At 36.2% G+C, this 20,963-nt stretch overlaps 1 protein-coding gene across 2 annotated transcripts in view; it reads right to left on the bottom strand.

The window, feature by feature from the left end:
- PLXDC2 (plexin domain containing 2) overlaps positions 1–20,963 on the bottom strand; it is a 488,066-nt gene that overhangs the window by 99,877 nt on the left and 367,226 nt on the right. For both annotated transcript variants that reach the window (XM_072651664.1, XM_072651665.1), the window contains exon 7: positions 7,913–8,012. In XM_072651664.1, coding sequence (XP_072507765.1) covers positions 7,913–8,012 — 100 coding nt within the window. The remainder of the gene's footprint in view (positions 1–7,912; positions 8,013–20,963) is intronic.

The following is a 20,963-nucleotide window of genomic DNA, read 5'->3' as shown; positions in this document are numbered from 1 at the left end:
GGACAGTACCTTTCTGTTTTCTACAGAAAGACTCAGTCCTCTTTTATCTAGGTTCTTTCCTTCTGAGGCTTTTTTCAGCTTCTTCTTTATATCTCTTAGACCATGAGCACTTTGAGAATAGTGACTGTTTTTGCCTTTCTCTGTGCCCCAAGTGCTTAGTCCAGTACCCTGGGCTACGAAGAAGAATAGGAGTTTAATAAATACTTATTGATTGACTACCTGACACATACAGTACTAGCAAATAAATATGTTTTTCATTTATTGATCAATACTATTTTCCTCCAATGAGCCATAAATTTACTTATTTATCTCCATGAATGTAAGTTATTATATAAGAACCATAACAAATGAATCTTTATAGGTTCCAGGTTAATTATTCCTGACATGTCCTAGGTAATACTTGGATTCCACTACCTACAGATGGAAATTTCCAAAAAATAAAATAAAATATTCATATAGTTTCTCATTTAGCAAAATGTTTTTCTAGAATTGCTAGAAATATTACATAAATTAAGCTCCAGAGGGTGGAGATTTGATAAAGTATAATGAAGGAAAGTAAGTCTTTTAGAGATTAATAATGAAATTGAAAATGAGAGTTTGGAGACTATGGAAGAAGGAATTAAAATCAAAATTAGTACAAATAAATAGTTTCTATTTATTGAGGGAAAACACTGCACACATATAAAACTAAATCTTGGGAGGAAAGATTTGAGGAGTAACATGATAAGGAGGCTGTTTATGTTTTAAAAAGAAATTATGATATTAAGATGCAAAACTGAAAGTATGTAATGCAAGAAGAAGCATCCTTCCTAGTACAGAGAACCTTGGTCCAAATCCCACTTCTGCCTCTCATCGGTGTGACCTTGGGTATGTCATTTAACCTTTGTGGGCCTTAGTTTCTTCATTTAAAAAAATTAAGGGAATTGACTTAAATGGCCTCTTATACTCTTCTAACTCTAAATCTATTATTACACAAGTATTGATTACATTGAAATGGGAAAAGTTTTATCCACAATCTAGGCTACTGAGTAACATGTTTGGGAAGTGATACAGCAGGAAAAAGACTAAGTAATAAAGAAAGAGTATCAGATTAAGAGAGACTTGAGAGAGAATAAACTGGGGTAAAACACAGGAAATTAAGTCATGAGCTTCTACCCTTCTGTGTTTACAAACTGTCTTGATGATGAGTTCCCATGAAGGCTTCTCCATATCTATAGGTAATCCATGCTTCATCTCTCTCCTGAAATCTAGTCCCACATTTCCAACTGCCTACTAGTTATCTACCTAGCTGAATAGTCCTCAATATTCATTATCTTTCTGCCTAACTTCACCCTTCATCCTCATTTCCTATTATTCTTGAGGCCACCATCATCCATCCAGTCAGCCAGCTTCTTAAGAGGCTTTTAATTATTGACTTTAATTTGGCCCTGAATATTCAATGAATCACCAAGCTTTGGTGATGCCATCTTTTCATCATCTCTCCCACCCTTCCCATTTTCTCTACCCACAACAACAACCATCCTAATCCATGCCCTTAAAATCTGGACTATTATAATAGCTTCCTAATTGATCTTTCTCCCTTTATTTTCTTTCCTCACTAATCCCTCTTCCATACATCTAACAAATTATTATTCCCACAGGATCAGTCTAACCATTTCTCCCACTGACTCTGGAAATTTGTATAACTCTCCATTGACTTTAGAATATATGCCAACTTATGTTTCTAGTCTGCTTGCACATTACTATCTTTCATACACTCTACAACTAAACAAACTTGTCTACTTGCTCATTCTCTGTAGATGATATTTTATCTCCTTTACACAGTCTATATTCCAGTCCCTGGAATGTTGACTCTCTCTTCACCTCTGCCCCTTGAAATTCTTAGCTCCCTATGAGGCTCAGCTCAAGGATCATTTCCTTCAAGAGGTCCTAATTTTTGAAGTCTTTACCACCCCCCCCAACAAATCACTTTATTTAGATTTTATATACAAAAATGTAAATTTGTATAAAGAGAAATCCCCAAAGCTTAATGAAAGCCTTTAATTATTTCAAAGTTTTGTTTTGTTTTTTTTTTGAATAATTCAGAGGATTTTTTTCTAACTATTTGGATTAGGGAAGAGGCAGGGAGGGAATCATAAATTTAGAGACATTAGCTACTTTCAGGACCACCTAATGTAATCTCCTTTTCAGATGAGAAAACTCAGGTTGGAGAGCCTATGTAGTAAGTGATCGAGTCAATATTCTCATACCAATAGTATATGTGTAAAACATTGTAATTTTATTGAGCAATTTCAACTGTTTTAGTAAACTTTTGGCAGCTTGATTTTGAATAGGATATAAATTGCATAATAAGAAGGTAAATATTTTCTCTCAGCTATATTTGTTAATCTTGTACTTGCTGAGTCAGATTAACATGAGAACACTCCTGGATTTCTTGCTGGGATGCCTATATCCAACCTCCACAATGGAGATTAAAATAGGAGTTGAAAAATGATTCCATTAACATGATTAAGAGTTTGGATAATAGACCCTATGAGAAGTTAAGGAACTAGAACAGTATACCCTAGAAAAGAGAATTATTTGAGAGGAGAACATTCAGAGGTCAGGTCACTGGTTGGGGAGAATGCCCAGAAAAGGAAAAAGAAATAAAACTATTGAAGGGTATTTTCTCGGACAAAAGACACTTCCTCCCTTCCTTTCTGATGGGGAGGAACAATGCTTGCCATCAGGCAAAGACACAGAAATCGAGGATTCTGTGTCCCAGCCCACCCAATGGGCTCGGGCCATGGAAGAGCTCAAGAGGAATTTTGAAAATCAAGTTAGAGAGGTGGAGGAAAGACTGGGAAGGGAAATGAGAGGGATGAGGGAGAAGCATGAAAAGCAGATCAGCTCCCTGCTAAAGGAGAACCAAAAAAAATCTTGAAGAAATTGGCACCTTGAGAACTAGCCTATCTCAGTTGGCAAGGGAGGTGCAAGGGACCAATGAGGAGAAGAATGCTTTCAAAAGCAGAATTAACCAAATGGAAAAGGAGATTCAAAAGCTCACTGAAGAAAATAGATCTTTCAAATCTGGAATGGTACAGATGGACGCTAAGGACTTTATGAGAAAGACAGATATCTCAGAACATACCACGCAGATTCGAAAAATGGAAGATAATGTGAAATATCTTATTGGAAAAACAACTGACCTGGAAAATAGAATCAGGAGAGACAATGTAAAAATTCTGGGACTACCTGAAAACCATGATCAAGAGAAGAGCCTAGACATCATCTTCCATGAAATTATCAAGGAAAACTGCCCTGAGATTCTAGAACCAGAAGGCAAAATAAATATTCAAGGAATCCGCAGAACACCGCATGAAAGAGATCCAAAAAGAGAAACTCCTAGGAGCATTGTGGCCAAATTCCAGAATTCCCAGGTGAAAGAGAAAATATTGCAAGCAGCTAGAAAGAAACAATTCAAGTACTGTGGAAATACAATCAGGATAGCACAAGATCTGGCACCCTCTACATTGAGGGATAGAAGGGAATGGAATAGGATATTCCAGAAGTCAAAGGAACTAAGACTGAAGCCAAGAATCACCTACCCAGCAAAACTGAGTATAATACTTCAGGAGAAAAAATGGTTTTTCAATGAAATAGAGGATTTTCAAATTTTCTTGATGAAAAGACCAGAGCTGAAAAGAAAATTTGACTTTCTAACACAAGAATGAAGAGAACCATGAAAAGGTGAACAGCAAAGAGAAGTCATAAGGGACTTACTAAAGTTGAACTGTTTACATTCCTACATGGAAAGACAATATTTGTAACTCTTGAAACATTTCAGTATCTGGGTACTGGGTGGGAGCACACACACACACACACATGCACACACGCACACATACATAGAGACAGAGTGCACAGAGTGAATTGAAGAGGATGGGATCATATCTTAAAAAAAAAATGAAATCAAGCAGTGAGAGAGAAATATTGGGAGGATAAAGGGAGAAGTTATATGGGGCAATTTATCTCTCATAAAAGAGGCAAGCAAAAGACTTATTAGTGGTTGGATAAAGAGGGGAGGCAAGAGAAAAACATGAGGTCTACTCTCATCACATTCCACTAAAGGAAAGATTATAATGCACACTCATTTTGATAAGAAAACCTATCTCATAATACAGGAGAGTGGGGGACAGGGGCACAAGCAGGGTGGGGGGGGAGGATGGAGGGGAGGACATGGGGAGGAGAATGCAATCCGAGGTCGACACTCATGGGGAGGGAAAGGACCATAAGAAAATAGAAGTAATGGGGGACAGGATAGGATGGAGGGAAATATAGTTAGTCCTATACAACACAACTAGTATGGAAATCATTTGCAAAACTAAACAGATATGGCCTATATTGAATTGCCTGTCTTCCAAGGGGAAGGGGTGGAGAGGGAGGGAGCTAAAGAAGTTGGAACTCAAAGTGTTAGGATCAAATGTAATGTTCTTACCACTGGGTAACAAGAAATACAGGTTAAGGGGTCAAGAAAGCTATCTGGCCCTACAGGACAAAAGAGAAGACGGAGACAAGGGCAGGGAGGGAGGATAGAGGAGAGAGCAGATAGGTCACAGGGGCAATTAGAAAGCTTGGGTCTGGGGGGGGAGGGGAAAAAAGGGGAGAAAATTTGTAACCCAAAATTGTGTGAAAATAAATGTTAAAAAAATCAAAAAAAAAAACAAACAAAAAAAAGAGAATTATTTGAGCAGGGCAAGTACAAAGGAAGGTGGGTAGGCGACATAATGAACATGCTGACCTGAGTGGTAGTGAGACCTGCAAGATTCAGATTCTGCTTCAGGCATTTCCTAGCTATGGCTCCCAGGCCATTGCTGGGCTTCATTTTCCTCATACATTAAATGAGGACCTTGGGCTTAATTAATGGCATTTAAATGTCTTTGAGCTCTAAATCTATGGTCCTATTATCTTTCCATGTTATCAGTTTTTGTCTTTCTTTAGGTTGCAGAAAAGAAAGCAGAGGGGAACATAAACTTTGATTTGACAGAAGGATGGATTTCCTGATAATATTCAATGATATATAATGAAAAAGAGGGAGATGATGACGCCACTGCCCATAGAGAATTTTACACAGGATACAATGAAATCTGTTAGGCCTGATCAAGGAAATTTCTAGATAAAGGCAAGGGAATGGACTAGGATCTCTCTGAACCCTTTCAAGATACACAATCCTAGGACTCCAGTCACAAAGGTGACTAAAGTACATGGTCAAGTGTTGAAGCTGACACCATGAGGACATACAAGGTGCAGGAGGGTTCTTAAGCATTCATCCATTCTTCACAAGGCACTTAGTTTATTTGTGATCTTTGAATAATATAGAAAGCTAACGCACAAGTCTAAGTGACTGTGTGTATGTCTGTGTACCTGTGTATGTGTGTGTGTGTGTGTGTGTGTGTGTGTGAAAGAGATAGAAAGAGGGAGAATGAATATAAGATGATTGACTTCATTTTCAGAAAAATATCTGCATGAAAATTCACATATAATCTACCAACAAATAAAGCCAAAGTTGAGCCTTTAAAATGAGATGTTTTCTTCCTGACCACAACCTATGTTCCTATAAAATGTCTAAAAAATCCCTCAAATATAGAAAGACAAATAGAGAAGTTATAGACAGTTGAGAGACAATCAGGATAGAATGAGAGACAAATACAAACATAGCAAACCAGTTATGATCTGGGTACTAATTCATTATGAGGCATGCAATAAAAATAATATTCATATTAGAAAATTCATCTGCAGTTTTTTCATTTTGAAACAAAAACGGATCAAAACAGCAAATGACTCCCTAAATTGCATCTTTTATAAAATAAATGCAACAGATAATTGTCTCCTTCAAATGGACTCAAAAAGAGCTAATTTCATTCCAAAGACTAGTCAATTCTCTTAAAAATGACTAGATACAAACTTATAATCTAGCTACAAGATCTTTGCGGTTCCTTCTTAGAAGACAAAATAAGCTGCAATTGAAATTCTTTCTGTGTCCTAAAGAACCAACAAATAAACCGAAACAAGTAGTCTTTCATTTCGCTTTTGCGTAATTGACTAGAGCCATGGTTGATTTAACACCCCAAAAGGCAAGAATGGAGGAACATGCATATTGAAAGGGAAGCTAACATTGGCTCTCCATGGGCTAACATTATTTAACAGCTCTGTCAGGATGCTATTATATTGCCTACACATACTAATATATTCCTGCTTTGTTGAAAGGACAATTTAGTTACTCAAAAATCCGCCTCGTTTTAGCAGTTCCCTTGAATAATATTACCTCCCACACACTGTGAGCTAACAAGGAGAAAACCCTTTGAGGATTCCCACTCCGCACCAAACAGAGCTCTGTCTAGTGTATATATTGAATCCTAAAAGAGTACAGTAAGGAGTGACGTGAGGTTAGCCACTCTAAGAACTGCAATGCTTCTATTGCCTGGAAAACCTCTAAATAATTTCCACTCCATTTACCTGCCGCATTCCGGAGATGACATAATGAGGCAGAATAAACTTCAGACAGGACCACACAGCCTGTACTTGTGACAAATTATACCTACCATTTAGAAGAAAAAGTCAGAAAAAAAAAAAGGATGTTCATAGTTGAAAAGGAAAGAAATGTTTTAATCATGAGCCAAGTTTTATCGTTATCATCTATTGCTCAAAACAAAGGCATCAGGGGAGAAAAGGACCCAAGGAATGTTCTGGAAGAAGAGGAGGTTTAAGGTACATCAGTATTTATGGGATTGTGGCCTACATTATAATATCTAGTGTACAATATAAGTGAACAGAAAGTTTCAGGTATGTCTGCACGTACTATATAGATTGCTAAATGGGACGGATAAACTCCACTAAGTTGAAGTTTGAGAAGCAGTACTGTCACTTGTTTCTAACCACACAGGACATTTACTTTCTATAAAAGTAGACTGCCTTGCCTCTCCCATTTTCCAACCCTTTACTGAACGATCCATTCAGAATATATCAACTATGAAGAGTAAATTTGTCTCTATAGCATGAGAAGAAACCATTGACCATGTCATCCCTATCCCCATGCATACTCAATAAACTCCCAGTTCTTCCTATTGACTTTAAATACAAAATGCTCTGCTTGGCATTCATTTATAACCTAGCCTCTTTCTACCTTTTCAGTCTTTTCACACCTTACACCCTGCCATTTCCTCTTCAATTCAGTGACACTGGCCTCTTGGCTGTTCCATGAACACGACCTCTCTGACCACTTCAGACATTTTCCTTAGCTGTCTCCCATGCCTGTAATGTTCTCCCTCCTTGGTTCAACTAATGTCATAGGCTTCCTTTGAGTCCCAACTAAATCCTGCCTTCTTTAGGAAGTCTTTCCCAACCCCTCTAAATTCTAGCGCCTGCTCTTCATTAATTATTTTCTATTTATCCTCTGCATAGCTTGCTTTGAATACATGTATTTGCATTAGATTGTAAACCCCTTAGGGGCGGACACTTTCTTTTGCCTCTTTCTATACCATTAATGCTGAATGCCTGGCACATAGTAAGTGCTTAGCACATGTTTGTTGAGTGATTGTTTTTTAGTAATAAAAAGAAATGCCTAGGCAATTAAGACAGAATATCCTATAAGGTAAAAAAAAAAATGTGTATATGTGTATTTGTACATACATACATATTATCTTGTCTGTTCTGCTTAATCTCATTTTACCTAAATTATTAGCTCAAGAGAAACAATGAGATGGAAAGCCACAGTGGGAATCATAAAACAAATACAATTACATTTTAATGAACAAGCCAAAATTAGCTAAGTGATTTGTTGTTCAAACAGTTAAAGCAGCCTTGCGTTCATTTCCTTTTTCCAAATGTCCCCACAAAAGACCCAGACCGTGTCATTACCCTTCTCCAACATACATACTGGGAATCTGTTGGATCCTGTGGACAACTACAAATGCATCAGACAATCCCACTTTCACTGGATGGTTGGTTGTACTTATCTGGGTCACCAACACAGGAATCTGGGGGAAAAGAAGGGGAGAAAAGTAAGTTGATATGTATTGGTTTTGAGCATGCTCTCAAGGGGAAAAAATAAAACAACACAATAAAATGAATAAATGTGAACCTTGCTGATTGTATGTTGGTAGCTGAGGGGAAAGGAGGGGTACTAAAATAGGGATGAGAATAGGGACAGAAACCGTGATTTCCCTGGTATTTGAGGTGAGGAATTACCTCTAGCACCACAGGTCGACACCATTTCTGAAACTTATCATCTTATAGAGCTACTTATAGCAATTACAGGTTAAGTAATTTGCCCTGGACCACATACACTATACGTCAGAGGCAGAGTTTGAACACAGGTGCTTCTGGCTCCCAGGCCAACTCTCTATCCAACTTTGTTAAAATTAATGTAAATTATGTCTTCTGTGAAAAATGATAAGAATATGTATACATACATATATGCAAAACACATGATATGTATATATGGTTGGTTGGTTGTTGTCCTTCATTAAAATATATGTGTATACACACATAAACATACACATATGCACATGCAGGGCAAAAGATACCATATTACAAATTCCATAACTGAACATCAAATTCTTCATGAGAGTCTTTCACAGTTTTGATTTCTTTGAAATATTGAGAAGCAACATGTTTTAGTGGAAAGAGCTTCAAATGTGTAATAAGAGGATCTACTTCAGACACTTACTAATTACGTGATCTTAGACAAGTCACTTGATCTCTGATTCCCAGTTTGCTCGTCTGTAAAACGCTTTTGACATTTCTATCATCCAACCCACAGAGCTGTTAGATGCAAAGCACAGTGTATCCTTAAAGCTCAATACAAATGGAAGCTGTTATCACAAGTGAAATGAAAGTTTAAAAGCAGCCTCTTGACCAGCAGATTGTTGGCTTTTATAGAGATGTCACTTTAAAGTTCACCAAGTGTTTTACACAAATTATGTCATTTGCTAACACAGATGCTTGATAATAAAGAGTCCTCAAAAGACCATAAAAGTGAATCAGCAAGGGCCAGGACTGTTGAACTTGTGTTGTTCAGTTGACAAATAGTACCGCATACATGTAGGGATGCAATAAACGTGTTTGCTGATGCTAAGCAATTAAAATATACATATATATATATGTATATATATCTTTCCTTTCTATCTCTGGAATCTAAACATACGCAAATTCTAATTAAAATGAGATAATACAGAGGAAATATACTGAAACCATTTTATTGTTAGGAAAGTGTTATATGATATAAGGTAGTATTGTTACAATTTCTAGGTCTTTGAGTTCACTGATGTATTCAACTCACAGTATGGAAACTTGCTCTACCAATGTAGACCAGCAAATTTAAATCTATTTATCTACCTATCTTTTTGTAGTTTATAGTCTTAGAGAGTTACCCCAAATCACTGATTCAGTGACTTAGCCATGGTCACAAAGCTAATATGTGCCAGGAGCAGAATTTTCATCCAAGCCTTTCTGACTTTAAGGCTGCCCCTTAATTCACTCTACATTGTTGTATTTCATTGATTTACTGTGTTACAATGAATGACGTATTGAAGATCTATTGAAATACATCAGGGTATTTGTCCCCTACATTGAATGGCCCCAGACTGCTATAGCTTTTCACTTCTTATGCCTGTGTTTTATAGTTTTTTGTCTGTTCTGCTGTCACTGTCAGCTGTCACTTTAACTGGAACACTCAGTTATGCTAACTCCAAGTTAAGTGTTCCTTCTTTCTATCCCATGATACCTTTCATAATTACTTGTAAGATGAGGGACTTGAATTAGGGACTTTTAAGGTCCCTTTGATTTCTAAATCTCTACTTCTGTGTCATCATCATTTTTTCTTATGATCTTGTTTGTAGAGAAAACTCTTAAGAATGACAAATAATGCTACTAGTGAACATTTGTCAAGTGGCCTGAAACAAGCCCAAAGAAATTCTTTTTCTATTTAGTTGGACTAAAGAACTTATAAGTGGCAGAATTTCCCAGAATACATTGCAACACTGAAAGTCAAGCCTACATGCTGAACTTTAGAATTCTTGACTAAAACTCCCACTAAACACCATGAAGACAGTTCTCCCAAGGGCAAATTTTGTTTTCAATTTTCAGTTCCAATTGAAAGTAAATTCTCATATTTTGGAGCATCTAACTTTTTTAAAAAAATCACATGGGAAAATGAGAACATATGAACAAGGAATGCATTTATTATAGGAAAGACACAGAAAGATCAACTGCTGAAACCAAACTGAGTCAGTTTGGGAAAGATTCAGTGGGAAGTAGAATTACTCTAACACAAATAAAAGTCAGGATTAGTCCTTCTCCAAGAGATAAAAGGACAAAAAAAAGGAAAAAAAAAAGTTTTCAGATGTGAGGAGAAATATCTGTTGGAAAGGTAATCAAATTATGGGAGGGAAGATTTACAGCAACAGTATTAAAGAACACGGTCTTTTCCTTCTCTTGTCTTTTCCATTCACTTATAAGGAAGGAATATTTTATTAATATTAATAAACAAGGCAAAAATCAAACCGTGTTTTAAGTATTATTATTTGGCAAGCAGAGATGAACCTCAAGCTTTTCCTATAGGTATTGTCTTCCTTTTAAAAATATATTTTAAATTGGATTGCTGTTTTCTTCAAAAGACCCAGTTAAGTCAAAAAGCATTTATTATGTGCATAATATGTGTAAGTAATGGGAATACAAGGAGAGGCAAAAACCATCCTCAAAAAGCTTACATTCCAATAGGAAAGACAAGTAAAGAATTAGAGAAATGAAAGATTTATAAAGCATTTGTTAAGTACTTATTATGTGCCAGGTACTATGTATTTGGCATACAAATATAATCAAATGGCACAGTCTTGCCCTCAAGGAACTGAGAAAATTAAACTGATTCTATATTATTTTAAGGGATGCTATTTACAATTAACTGATTTTGTCCTGTAAGTGCCTAAGTCATGGTTCTTTGTCTCGGAACTTAGTTCAGAATTCAGCTCACCTGTACTGAGTTAATTTTAGAAATCCAGTGCTCCTGGTAATCACTGCTCTACTCCTGCCTCAAGGAAATCTGCTATCATTGAGGGATGTGGGTGGATGCAGGGAGTGTGATCTAATATCTTTACACCACCAAGCTATCCTTCTGCAATGTCTAGTTTGCTATCCAAAGAAGTCTGATCCACTATGCCTAATCTTGCAGATGGACTCAGTGAACATTTCTTAGTCAAAGGAGGGCAGGAAGACAGTTGTTACTAGCCTACCTTCTCCAAACTCCAAATAATCGTATTGTCCTCCACACTTCAGCTATGTAGCCAAAATGTTGTCCTTAACCCCATCATGGCACCAACCTTACAGATAACTGCATTATTTCCTGAACTGCACTGTTCTGCTCTTTATCCTGTCCTTATAAGAAGGCATTGTGTCTCTGTCTCAGGATCTTTGGTTTAAGCTGAAGGAGTCATCAATTCATTCTATTTTTAAGTTCATGCCCTATTAATAAAATATTACATTGCTTGGAGAAAACACGTCTCACTCTATCTTTGTTGAATTTAATGTATGACAAAACAAATTAAAAAGGGGGGAATTTATATGTAAAGGGGAGCTAGAGAGAAACATGGTATATGACACTATAATGTGAAGATGTCAAGAATGGCTGGCTATGAACAATACAAGACAAAGACCACACAAGAAATCCCAGTGTTCTAGGGGGAAAAAATACTGAAGCCCAAAAGAGTATAAGACTGACACACACAGAGCTCTCAAAAATCAACAAACTATGGGTCAATCTGAAGAGAAAGATAAAGGAAAATAAGATTTCAACACTAAAAAAAAGAATAAGGGAAATTCACAATAAAAAGGGGGAAAAAGAATTATTAGAAGTGATTATGCTAAATTACAGATGGGCAATCCTAAGGATTGCCTAAGGAAGTGAATACCTATGAAAATATAATATAACCCCCAACTAACAAGACAAGAAATAGAGATCTTAAACAAGCCAATCTCAGAAACAAATTGAATAGAGAACAGAAGAAGTTGCCAAAGGGAGGGGAGGGGGAGATAATGGGCCAAATGAACAAGCAAAATCTGTAAAACATTAAAAAATCACAAAAAAATTATTCCCCAAAATATTCATATATGCTCTATGACACAAATGTGATCCCAGTACAAGGAGTGCCAAACAACAAGAACTACAGAGAAATATTACTAAAAGAGAGTGGTACAAACATTTTATGTAATACCTACGTGACAAGACATCAACAATGTACACAGGAAATACTTCAGTGGATTCATAGAAGATCATAAGGATGGCTCAACATTAGGAAAATTATTATAATAATTAATCATATGAACAATAAATGACAAATTATTTTGATAGATTTTTGGGGGAAAAGCTTTTGACAAAATATGACACTCAATTATGATTTTAAAACTCAGCCTTAGGCAAGGCTGAGCTCTTTTTTATTACCATAAATAGTATATTTCTAAAACTAAGAAATATTACAGTTTATAATGAAGAAACAATAGATGCTTTCCAAGTACAAAAAAATGGATTAAGTAAGGACATCATCTACTCTCACTTTCATTTAACACAGCTCTAGAAATGTTAATTGTTGTAGCAATAGAGAAAAATTAGAAACATCAATGTCTACAAAGAGGAAACAAAATTATCCATTTTTGCACTTGACAAGATGGTATACTTAATTGTTAAAACAATTTGTTTGTGCTTCACTTCAGAAGGTGGAAGTTATTACCGTACAATTTCCCAAAGTCAATTCAGGTAGCCCTCTTCTTTCTATTCTATTTCCAGTGCCAATCCAAGACATATGGACTGAAGAGTTAGTAAAATGGCCTGGTGATTGAATAGAAACTCATAATATGTATCATAGACATTCTTTAGTCCCTTTATTTATCTTCTGTGAACTATTTTGATTAACTATAGTTCTTACTTGGGAGGCTCCATAATATTACAGGACTTCTGAAAATGAAACAGTGTCTTCTACAACAGAAACAGAAACATTGGCATAAACTCATCATCCAGAGAGTTTTTCATATATTCTCAGTGATGCACTTCCTCTGTTACAGTGGGAAACACCTTTGGTAAACTCCCTCTCTCTTTTTTTATGGCTTTCTTGATATGAATGAGCCAACAAAGTTATTTCATGCTCTATTTATCAAAGTATCTTATATGACCTTAGACATCTTGTTGCATGCAAGTTTTTCAGAGTACGTTTGGTTCTTTGAATTGCATGGATTTAAAAAAAAGTAATTTTCTACAGCTTTAAGTTAGCTGTGTGCCCAAGCAGAAGTAGTCTGCTGTAGAATATCATTTGTGAAATTCTATTCCCTTATCATCTTTTTATTGAGGGTTTGCCTTATAATAATCAATCTAGTCAAAGAGTATTTCTTAGAGGCAGTTTGTTCTGAAAGAACCTGGTTTTGTCAGAGGATCTGAGTGTCCATCCTATCTCTGTCACTTACCATGTACTTTTGAAAGTCACATAACCTCCTTAATCCTTAGTAAAATGAGATCCTTGGACTAAATGTCCTCTAAGATCCCTTCTGTCTTCAACTCTATCAGCCAATGTTAAGCACTGGCCTATAATCTGTGTTTTGTATGTAATAATCACAGTTATTTTGCATAGTTAAACGGGTAAGGACATGGGTCTACAGTTATATCACTGATTATCTTTTTAAAATAGAAATATCTTTTGCAATTCCTCCCCCAATCATCCGAATTCTTTCCTTTTTTTAAGATATTTTAGAAAAGACCCCTTAATACTCTCAAATTGTGTCGCTTGCATCACAGACTTCCTGTGTGTATATGTAATTTACTCCAGCTGTCATTCCCATCTTTGTCCTCTTTAGTGCCTTTACCATTTCCTCCTTTAGCACAGCATGGTCTCTACTGTTAAAGTCCAAATATGGTTATTGTATTAACACTGATGACAAAAATTATCATAGGAAAGTCAAGAGAACTTCTGCATTTATTGTTTTTTGTTTCATCTGTTTGAGGACATTGGTGACATCTTTGATCTATATTTGCCTTATATTTGGGTAAACAAGTTCTCATATGAAACTTTCCCAGGACAATCTTTTCCCCTCCTAAGTGTGTATTTCTTCTATCACAAATACGATGGATGGAGTCTAAATTTTCTGCAAAATTTTAGAGAGCTCTAAAGGAACTCTAAAGTATTGTGGGTGGTCATGATTCCAAGAATCATAGTACTAAACCTTCAGCTTTCTGGAGCAGGAATTGGTAAAGTATAAGGTCATCACAATGGACTTTCAACTGCCAGTAGAAACAATTTCTTATATAAAGGAGTCTAGAGAATTATTTCTCAATGATATCCTATCCTCACCTACTTTTGTTCAAGTAATTAGATTGACCCACGTGAATAAAATGCAATGCCTCCCTCATTTCTTTCAGTTTAAATCCTTTTAGACCCAGCTAAGGAGCAATATCCTCCATGAAAGCATTTCTGATTCTCCAAATATGATATCATCTCTGCGTCTTCACATTTTCCTGGAGAATTCTCTCTAGATTTCTTTGACCACATTACATTCTGCTTTTTATAATATTATTTACGATGAAGCCAAGTCTCTCAAAGACTGTGTACCTTAAGGGCAGAGCCCATGTCCTTTTTGCCTTTTTTATTCCCAGCATCTATCATTGTGCTTTTCATAGGCAGTTAATAAAGAAATAAAATTGCATTAGCTTGCATGAATCTTCTCACACTCAGCTGGTTCTTCTTAAGACAAACTTCCGTTACCAAGTCTACCTGCTAATTCTCAAACATAGTCTATCCAATGTGTGTTTGAGCGTACTTCATTTATTTGTGTTTGTTTGTTACCATGGTGGGGCTTACATGAGCTCTGGATAAACAGCCATAGGCCTTAAGAAAACTGAGTTTGTCTCCAAACTAGGCTGAGGGATTGCAGAAGGATTTTAATCAATTGTTCCCTCAGGAAACATTTATAAATTGAGCAGGAACTGTGCTTGGCACTAGGCAAACAAAACAAAGAACAAAACAATTCTTGTTCTCAAGGAGCTTGCATTTCATCAGAAAAAAAGCATATATTTAGTGTACTCCAAAATACAAATAAATACAAGGAAATGAAGCATAAAGTAATTGGAAGGGAGCAGTGCACTAACAGCCAATAGGAAATGAGGGAGTTGTGGGGACTAGGACAGCAAGTGGTTAATTGTGGGAACTGAGTGAACCACACTTACTCCATCTTGTGACTTCCTGGAGCTAGTTAAGCTCCTTTTCTATTCAACTATGGGTGTAGTCCAACTTTTGTCTTGTGAGAAACTTTATCCAGTTGTGGAAATTGGGAGAAAACCTTCTTGCGTTATTTGAACCTAACCCTGCATTGTGGTGAAGCTGGACCATCTCTGCCTGCTGCTTAGAGACCCCTAACTAAGGACCAAGTTCATAAAGAATCAAAAACCTGGTTATAACGTAAGATGGATGCATGGAGTTCATCCACAATTATGCATCTCAAACCACCCAAATATCTTATCTGAAAACTGGTCTGATACTGATCAACCAACCAGTTATTGTTTCATGTTCCTTTGAATGTTCATAGACACCTGGTGGGGGAGGTGTTGGGGGAAATGGGACACCTCTTTTTTTCTAACTTCAGTAAATTGCATCTGTTTCCTCCTTTTCTCCCAAACTGGAAAGTCCCTAATCTTTTCTCCAAGTAGAAATCAAATAAACTAATATGGTTGTTTGTTATAAATTAATTAGCCTTATTTAATTTTTAATATATAAAAACCTGTCTCCCCCTGTATTCAGGGTCCAGTCCTAAGCTGAGGAAGGGACCTGGTCTCAATTTCTTGGTCAATTGGCATGCATTGCTTAAAAAAATCAAAATGCTCCAAAGCTCAGACTTTGCTTCCTCGGTCATTTCTTCTTTCATTCACCATAAAAAGGAAAAGATTTGCTCAGAAAGTGGTGCTTGAGGTGTTTCTTGAAGGATGAAAGGAATTCTCTGACTTGGAGGTAATTAAGGAGTACATTCCAGTACCAAGCTATAGGGACGGAAAATGATTGGGGTGTGTATTGGACTGTACATGTGTAACAGAAAAATGGCCAGCTAAGCTTGATGACGGAGTACACGAAGGGCAATAATGTATATACTGAACCTAGAAAGATAGGTAGGGGACTAATAACGAAGGACGTCAAAAGGCGAACAGAAGAGATTATACTTCATCTTAGAGGCACTGGAGTTTATTGCGTAGGGAAATGACATGGTCAGATTTATACTTAAGGAAAATCAGTTCAGTAACAATGTAGAGAATAAAGTGGTATGGTGAGAGATTTGAGAAAAGAAGACCAATTACAAGGCCCCTGCAATCATATTTTGTGGCTACAAACTCATCTAAAATAAATATAAGCAGATATCTCAAGTAATGTTAATTAGATGACAAAAAGAGTAGTGACAATATCACCACCATTGAGAATAGGTCCTTCCGTAGGCTTTCTCTTACTGCTCAATTCTTGGATTGATAAATTATTTTTTATTATATTTTAGAACATCTGTATCAATGACATATTTAGGATATTCCTTTTGAATAATGAAACAATTTTTAAAAATAAGCAGAAAGACACTGATATAGCTAGAAGGCATTAGGAAATTAAGGCAGAGAGGTGATAAAAAGAATGGGAGAAAGATGACATATATGACTGATTTTCTGATGAAGCAAACACAAGGTCACAACAGGAAATGTTTTCTCTATGGGAGGGGTGTATTTTCTGTAGGAAAGCAGATGAGTCCTAAAGCTCCCAATTCTCTTCTAGTGTAATGTGATAAAAGCTTGTGGCCAAGGCTATAGGGAATAAATGTTTTCTCTCAGTTCTGCCACCAGTCCTCCCATCACCTCAAAAGCAAATGACACTTACTTGTTTCCATTATAGGATCAGTTCTCTATTATGTGCTGCAGAGAAACTCAGCATGGGTATTATAGTTCCCAATACAAATTATGTGCCAATTCAAAAATAATGTCATGCAAAGCAGTAGAAGCAACAACACTACAGCCAACTAAATCTGGTGATTTTTATAGGTATTTTAGTACCATATGGGTTCAAATACAGATTCTCATTTACTACTACTATGGCTTTGAGCAAATCATTTTACTTCTCTGGTCCTTAGTTTCCTCATCTGTAAAATGGGGGCATATTCTAGAAGACTGCTGAAATCCCTTCCCACTCTTGATCTATGATTGTATGATCTCTTAGTCAATTCACAATGTCTATTGAAAGAGAACTGCCAAGATGGAAGAAGAGAGGCAACAACCCAGCCAACTCTCACAACATTCCTCTCCAAAGAAACTGAAATTACACACTCAATTGATTTCTGGAGGGGCACAGCCAACAAAAGTTGGGGTGAGACATTTTCCAGCCCAAGACAACTTAGGAGGTTAGCAAAATAAGTTTGTGATACTGGGGTGGGGATCAACCTGGAACAAATAGAGTAGCAACATGAGCAGTGGACCTTGAAGGCAGATAACTCTCAGCCCACAGAGGACGAGAGGATTGGACAGGTTATGAGAAAGATATTACAGGAGACGTTGAGCTGACAGTGGGCTCAGGATCAGGTACTGTTTGCTGACTGCATCGTCCATAGGCAGTTGGAGGTCACAATTCAGGGCAGAGAGGAGCTCTTTTGGTCAGTTATAGGGAGCAGGAGCCCTGACCTCCGTTCCAGGGCAGAGAAGGACATGAATGCTTGCAGCTGCAGGAGAGCAGGGGTTCTTCCCAATTAAAGAACAAAGCACAGAGAAGGAGAGGCAGCCACTACACTTCTCCCAGAATAACATCACCTTGGAAGCCCCCAAAACTTGCCCAAGCTCCAAATAGACTCCAAAAATAGTAGCACAAAAAGGTCTAAAGTTTGGAATAGAAAATCCTCACTGTCAGAGGAGCAGACCCAGCATTAACACAAAGTTCAAAGTAAAGAAACAGGCTGGAAAAATGAGTAAACAACAAAATGAATCTGACCATAAAAAGCTACCACTGTGGCAAGGACGATCAAGAAAAATTCAGAAGAGAACATGAAAATAGTGACAAGCAAAGCTTCAAAGAAATAGGCTAATTGGAGACAAATCAGACAAGAATTCTTGGAAGAGTTAAAGAAATAGAGAAAAGTAATAGAGGAAAAATTAGGAAAAGAAATGAGAGTAACAAAGAAAAATTTTATGAAAAGAAAATGAATTGCTTGGTAAAAGAAACAAAAAATACCAAAGAAAACAAAACCTTAAGAGACAGAATTGGCCAAATCGTAAAACTGTGAATGGGACGAATTTCTCCATAAAACAGAAGCGGAATAGATAAGAAACCAAAATCCAACAAGATGTTGTTTATAATAGAAATAGCGTGAGATACATAGTGAAAAAAGAAGTGAATGGATATTATCATCACTTGTATTCATTATCATAGTAGAAATTCTAGGTATAAGCAATAAGACAAGAAGAAGAAGTTGAAGAAATTAGAACAGGCCATGAGGAAACAAAACTGTCACTCTTTGCTGATAATATGATGGTATAGGCAAAGAACACCAGAGAATCAATTTTTAAAAATATTTGAAATAACTAACAACTTTAGCAAAGTTGCAGGTCATAAATCCACATAAATCCTCAGCATTGTTATATATTAACAACAATGTCCAACTACAAGAGATAGAGAAATTCCATTTAAAATAATTGTAGATAACATACAATATTTGTGGATCTACCTGCCAAGACAAATCTTACAACTATTTGAACATGATTACAAAACATTTTTCACACAAATAAAGTTTGATATGAACAAATGGAAAACTATTAATTGTTAATGGGCAAGCCAAACCAATATAAAAAATGAAATTCTGCCTAAATCAATTCATTTATTCAGCGCCATACCAAATTACCAAAATTTACTTTGCAGAGCTAGAAAAATAATAAGAAAATTTCTCTGGAAGACAAAAGTCAATAATACCAAGGGAAGTAATGAAAAAATTGAAGAAAGATGGTGGAGCAGTTCTAAATTTCATTGAGTTTGTTGTTGCTAGGTCATTTTCAATTTCATGACCCCATTTGGAGTTTTCTTGGCAAAGATACTAGAGTGATTTATCATTTTCTTATCCAGCTAATTATACAGACGAGAAACTAAGGAAAACAGGGAAAATGACTTGTTTAGGGTCACATGGCTAATAAATGTCTGAGGCCAGATTAGAACTCATGAAGATGACTCCAGGACCCGTATTCTATTTTTTATGCCACAAGCTGCCCTCCCCAAAGGTATTACAAAGCAGTAATCATCAAAATAATCTGGTACTGGGTAAGAGATAGAGTAGTAGATCAGTGGAATAGATTGGGTACATAATGCATAGCAGGTAATGACCATAGTAATCTAATATTTGATAAACACAAAGATCCCGAATTTGGGGACAATAATTCACTAATTGACAAAAATGCTGGGAAAACTGGAAAGCAATTTAGCAGAAATTATACATAGACCAACAATTCACACCATATACCCTTATAAGGTCAAAATGTGTACAAGATTTAGACATAAATGGTGATAACATAAGTAAATTTGGGGAGCATGAAATGGTTTACTCATCAGACCTTTGCATGAAGGAAGAATTTATGAGCAAAGAAATAATAGAGAAATTACAAAATGCAAAATGGATAATTTTGATTACATTAAATTAAAAAAATAGATTTTGCTGAAACAAAACCAATGAAGTCAAGATTAGAAGGAAAACAGAAAACTGGGGGGAAGGGTTTCTGGTAAATTTCTCTGATAAAGGTCTCATTTCTAAAATATATGAAGAAGTGATTCAAATTTATAATAATATGAGTCATTTTCCTATTGGTAAATGATCAAAGGATATGGACAGGCAGTTTTCAGAAGAAGTCAAGCTATCTATAGTCATATAAAAAAACCTGCTCTAATTACTGTTGATTAGAGAAATACATATTAAAAGAAGTCTGCATTACCATCTCAGAGCTAATACATTGAATAAAATAACAGAAAACGAAAATCACAAATGTTGGAGGGGGTTTGAGAAAAAAATGGGACACTAATGCATTGTTCGTGGAATTGTGAACTTAACCAACAATTCTGGAGGACAATTTGCAATAATGTCAAAAATACCACAAAACTGTGCATAGCGTTTGGCCAAGCAATACCTCTGTTAAGCTCAGTATCACAAAGAGATAAAAAAGGAAAGGGACCTATATGTACAAAAATATTTATAGCACATTTTTTAGTGATGGCAAAGAACTATAAATTGAAGGGATGCCTATCAAATGGGGAATGGCTAAACAAGGTGTGGTATATGATGTTACAGAAAACTGTAAGAAATGATGAAAGTAGGCTTTCTGAGGGTAATAGAAAGGCTTGTATGATCTGAGACAAAGTGCAGTAAGTAGAACCAGATGACTACTGTGCATAGTAACAGCAATATTGTATGATGATCATCTGTGAATGACTTAACTATTCTCAGCAATGTGAAGATCCGAGGCAATTCTGAAGAATTTATAATGAAAATGCTATCCACCCATCAGGTAAAGAACTGATGAAGTCTAAGTGCAGATTAAAGCATACTATTTTTAGTGTGTGTGTGTGTGTGTGTGTGTGTGTGTGTGTGTGTGTGTGTGTTTGGGGGAATCTTTGTTTTCTTTCACAATATGACTAATATGGAAATATATTTTCCATTACAGCACATGTATAATCTAAGATTGCCTACCATCTCCAGAAGTGGATTGGGCAAGAAGGGAAGGAGAGAACTTGCAACTCAAAGTTTAAAAAAAATGTTAAAATTTATTTTACATGTAATTAGAAATATGAATACTTGAAAAAAAAGGGGCTGGAACAGAATCTATTAAGCTTCAGGCAAGATAAAAATGGCAGGAATAGCAATCATGATTCAGACAAAGCAAAAATAAAAATAGACGTAATTAAAGG

The sequence above is a fragment of the Notamacropus eugenii genome, chromosome 3 (genome assembly GCF_028372415.1).
Source record: "Notamacropus eugenii isolate mMacEug1 chromosome 3, mMacEug1.pri_v2, whole genome shotgun sequence".
Classification (NCBI taxonomy): domain Eukaryota; kingdom Metazoa; phylum Chordata; class Mammalia; order Diprotodontia; family Macropodidae; genus Notamacropus; species Notamacropus eugenii.
Note: the sequence above shows the minus strand (reverse complement) of the source record. Positions and strands in the feature narration are given on the sequence as shown.